Here is a 4,567-nt window from a genome sequence, read left to right on the forward strand (position 1 = left end):
CAAGTTTAGGGGTTAACCTGAGAAAAGTCGACAAATATTGAGATGATATGAATAAAAAAAAGTACAAGAAATAAGGAAAAATTATTAAATTTAGAAGCTAAATATTACTTTATCCCTTTACATTAAACAAATTATTTTAAACGAACTAATGATAGGCCACAAATTCACTAGTCTAATTAAAAAATCATTAAAATTTCAAAAAAAATATTCGATCGATTCGTACCAACTCTAGAACTAATCTATCTAAAGCCATTTTTGTAACATATAACTTAACTAATTTTCAGTCAGAACCGATTTAAATATCTTTACATTAAATTAACCTAACTTGATCCACCTTAACTCCACCTGACTCATAAATATTAATTCTACATTTTAAGAATAAATAAACAAAATCCCAAAGCTACTTTCTTTTTAAATGAAGTCTCACTTCCATCATTTCTTTTGTGGGCTCTTCATAAAAGCCGATTCTTTCTTCTTGAATCCTCCATATAAATTTAGTGGCTCATATATTTTCCCGAGAAATAAAAAAAAAAAATAAGAAAAAAGAAAAAAAAGAAGCAAAGCTTTAATTAGTTACTATAAATTCTCATGTTAAACCCTCACTCAATTCCTCTTCTTCTTCTTCGCAGCTAAATCATAGTCCGCATATTATGTTAGCCCTTCAAAGCTCCGTCAACAGTGGCGAAAACGACCCAAACCACGACCAACATCACGATCACGACGATCAAGACGGTGAACGTATCAGAGACATCCATGCTTTAACCCCACCACACCCTCCCGCCGTCAACGCCCGTCGTCGTTGGGAAACTGGAAGCAGCCGTGCATCGTCATCGAGCGAAGTAGCTCCGAGTGAAAACTTCACCACCATGAGCCGAGAATTCAATGCTCTGGTCCTCGCCGGATCTTCTATAGAAAACAACGATTCCGATTCCGTACATACTTTGAATAACAATCAGTTGACTAGGATCGGTGAAGATCATGAACTGCAAGAGGAAACTAACCCTTTAGCTATAGTACCCGATAATGGTCCGTACGATCGAGAATCAGATCAGCCAAGAAGGGTAGAGTCGGGTGGGTTAGAAACGGCGGCGACTGCGGCGGTGGGGAGTGGTGGTAGTAGCGGCGGACATGGGGAAGTCACGGTGCTGAGAGTGAAGAAAGAGGAGGTGGAATCGAAAATATGTGCTTGGCAAAACGCGAAGATTGCAAAGATTAATAATAGGTTCAAGAGAGAAGATGCTATAATTAATGGGTGGGAAAGTGAGCAAGTACAAAAGGCTAGTTCTTGGATGAAGAAAGTTGAGGTATGTTTGGATACTAAGAATTTTTTTTTCTCATCATATTTTCTCATGAAAATTTCTTTTATCAAGGACTAATTCAAAATAAATGATAATTTTATGTGTTAGCAAAAAAGAAAACCTTGCTAAGCTAGAAAATTTTTTTTAAGGGAAAGATTAGAATTGAACTATAATTTCTTTTCAAAGTTCATATTTTTGAAGAAATTAAATAGAATTTTTTTAATTTTTAAGATAAAAATGTAATGTTAAATATGTTAATCAACTCGTATATTTTCATTTTAAGAGAGTCAAAATTCTTATTTTTTAGATTTGTCGTGAATTACAAGGGAAAAATAAAATTTAACAGTAACGTGATTAGTGCAAACTCAAATGAGACCGTGAACATCTTAATCATAAAGCCAATATCTTAAATTTAAGTTTTTTATTGATACCAATCTCGAATTTAACTGAATTAATGATTTGATGTAATCTACATTATTTTATTGAGGCAATTATTGAGTGTTAATTTATGATTCAATTGACCAAGTTTCTTAGTTGCATGGTAGGGAATTTTCATGGTAGTTTAATAACTAAATTATCTTCATGTAATAATTATCATATGTTATTGATATTTTTAGTCAAGTTCTTAATCAAGTCCCTATGCTTTGTTTTTCTTAAATTATTAGTGGGATCTCATGATCATGATAATGGTGGTAGTGGGTTCTTTTTTTTTTTCCTTTGTCCTTACTTTAGGAGATTTGCAACTTTATTAGTGGATAATTTTAAAAGAGTACATTATTTAACAATTTCCTCTCATAAAAAATAAGAAGAAAAATCGATCATTAACTTAATTTAGATTTATCAATTCGGGTTTATTTTTATCAAATTATGAACTCTTTTTAGTTATAAGGCTCGAATTTAAGATTTTACGTAAATAGTTATTCTTTTTATGGTAAACTACGTTTATGGTTTTTTTCTTTTTGAGTTATCTAACTATAAGTAATTTTTTTTTGTTCACCCAACTATAAAAAATTACAAAATAGTTAGTTATTTAATTTTGTCTTTTTTATCACCTAATTATATTTTATTTTTGGGTGTTTTCACTTTTACATTAATTAGATGATGACCAAAAAAATAAAAATAAATAGTTAGATGGTCATTTATAAATTTTCAAAGTTGGGTGACCAAAATAAAAAAAAAAATTTTGTTGGGTGACACCATAGTTTGACGAACATTTTATAGTCTATAAAGGAGAAAAAAAAAACCCACAGTTGAGAATGTACTTTACCATTCTTTTTAGCACTTAAGGGGAAGCCAAGGGGTAGGGAGGGTCGTATGCAGCCTTGATGAAATGGTAAAATTCAACTTTAACCCCTCCAAAGTATTAGTTGTTCAATTTCATCTCTTTTGTAGTTCTCCTTAATATATGAAAACTGCAAATTTAACCCCTCTCAAAAGCTAAAAATTCAATACAACTCATTTTAATACAAAATTTTTGACTTTGGTTCCTGAATATTTTGAATTTTATCTCAACTTCAGTGCACAATTCCTAGTTTCGCCCATGCATTTAACACGATTATACATATATGATATTAACATTGTATATACATGCATTCATTCATAGTAGTTTTACATCATTGTTTTGTAATGGGATTTTGAATAACAGTCCCAATATGCATATATGTGTATATATATATATATACAAATGTGAATCGAATTTATTTTCTCTATATATTTGTATACGTAGAGGAAGCTAGAGGAGAAAAGAGCAAAAGCCCTAGAAAAGATGCAAAACGACGTCGCAAAAGCACACAGAAAAGCAGAAGAAAGAAGGGCATCAGCTGAGTCCAAGAGAGGGACCAAAGTTGCAAAAATCCTTGAAATTGCCAATTTAATGAGAGCTGTTGGGAGACCACCTGCTAAACGGTCCTTCTTTTAAAAAAAAAAAAACAACCCTTTAATCTTCCCTTCATATAATTCCCATATATATGCATACATATATACACATACACATACATATATATATGAATGCATGTGAGTACCTTCATCTTTTCAATTGTAGGGTACCCCTTTTATGTAAGAGGGCATGCAATCAAGAGTTGCACCAAATGAAAACTATATTATGTGTACATGCATGTATGTATGTATGGGTTCATGTTTGAGTGTTTTGAAGTGTGATGGGATAATATTTGAGGATTTTGTTAATGGTGATATATGGGGATGGAACCCCTTTTTTTTAATGTTCTACAGTTGAAAATATATTAATTATCAGCCTTTTTATTTGGTTTGGTGCTTTAATTAGTGGCAATTATTGTAGTTTTTTTAAAGCTTAATTATGAAAAATTAAATATTAATCACTTTTTGGCTTCATTTGCTGCTGATTCAGATTTGAATGTTGTTGAATGTTGCTTTTCTTCTTTCCCCACTTTTTATTAGTATTTCTTTTACTTATTTAACGACTCTCGTAAATACCAAAGACTTAATTAACTCGAGAAAAAAAAATATTATTTAAATATAAAATCTCTTAACATTTATATAAATAAAAATACAACAACATATATACATGAATTATCAAATTTTATTCCTTGGTATTATTTATAAAAAAAATACATAAAAAAGAATAAGATAATTGTCAATTAAGTCTTAGTTCGATTGACATGAGTATTATTGCCAATGCAGGAGGACTTGAATTCGAATGCGTTGAAGCACATTATACTCCTATTTATAAAGTGGGAAAAGGCTATGACTAGTGTAATAAGCCTATTTTGCCCGGCCTGGGCCCAAATTAGACAAGCAAATAGAATAAGTATTAGAACAGTTCAAAATACAAGCCCAAATTACTTAAAATCCACTACCTAAATTCTACAGACTCAAATAGCCCAAATCCATTTAACCCATTTTACAATCCAAAACCCAAAGCCCAACAACCAGACCCAAACTAAACAAGGCCCAATGGCCCAAAGTGTTAAGCACTTTCGGAAGACACCTTAACCCTAGGGTTCCCTTGTGCGTCGCAACCCCATGTGCTGGCCGCAACGTATCCACCGCTCGAGGTGGCCTTCCTTGCACCAAATTGGTAAGCCTCTGTGTCCGTTGACTCCACGCAAACCTGCAAACAAGTAAAAAAGGGGACAAAGCAGAAATGAGGCAAATAAACAACAAAAGCAGTGCAAAAAGAAGTATAAATATATTGTATTTTCGGCTATAAAAGCCCCAAACCAAACTAATGTAAGATTACACACAGAGATATTAATCAAAAAAAATTCGAAGTTCAAAAAAGGGGTGATTTA

General features: G+C 32.0%; 1 protein-coding gene across 1 annotated transcript; it reads left to right on the forward strand.

The window, feature by feature from the left end:
- Positions 1-456: 456 nt before the first annotated feature.
- Positions 457-3,515, forward strand: LOC107922698 (remorin 4.2). The gene is made up of 2 exons (XM_016852830.2): positions 457-1,304; positions 3,025-3,515. The coding sequence occupies exons 1-2, from the start codon at positions 651-653 to the stop codon at positions 3,214-3,216; spliced, it is 846 nt and encodes a 281-aa protein (XP_016708319.1). The 5' UTR covers positions 457-650; the 3' UTR covers positions 3,217-3,515.
- Positions 3,516-4,567: the final 1,052 nt, after the last annotated feature.

The sequence above is a fragment of the Gossypium hirsutum genome, chromosome A11, assembly GCF_007990345.1.
Source record: "Gossypium hirsutum isolate 1008001.06 chromosome A11, Gossypium_hirsutum_v2.1, whole genome shotgun sequence".
NCBI classification, from domain to species: Eukaryota; Viridiplantae; Streptophyta; class Magnoliopsida; order Malvales; family Malvaceae; genus Gossypium; species Gossypium hirsutum.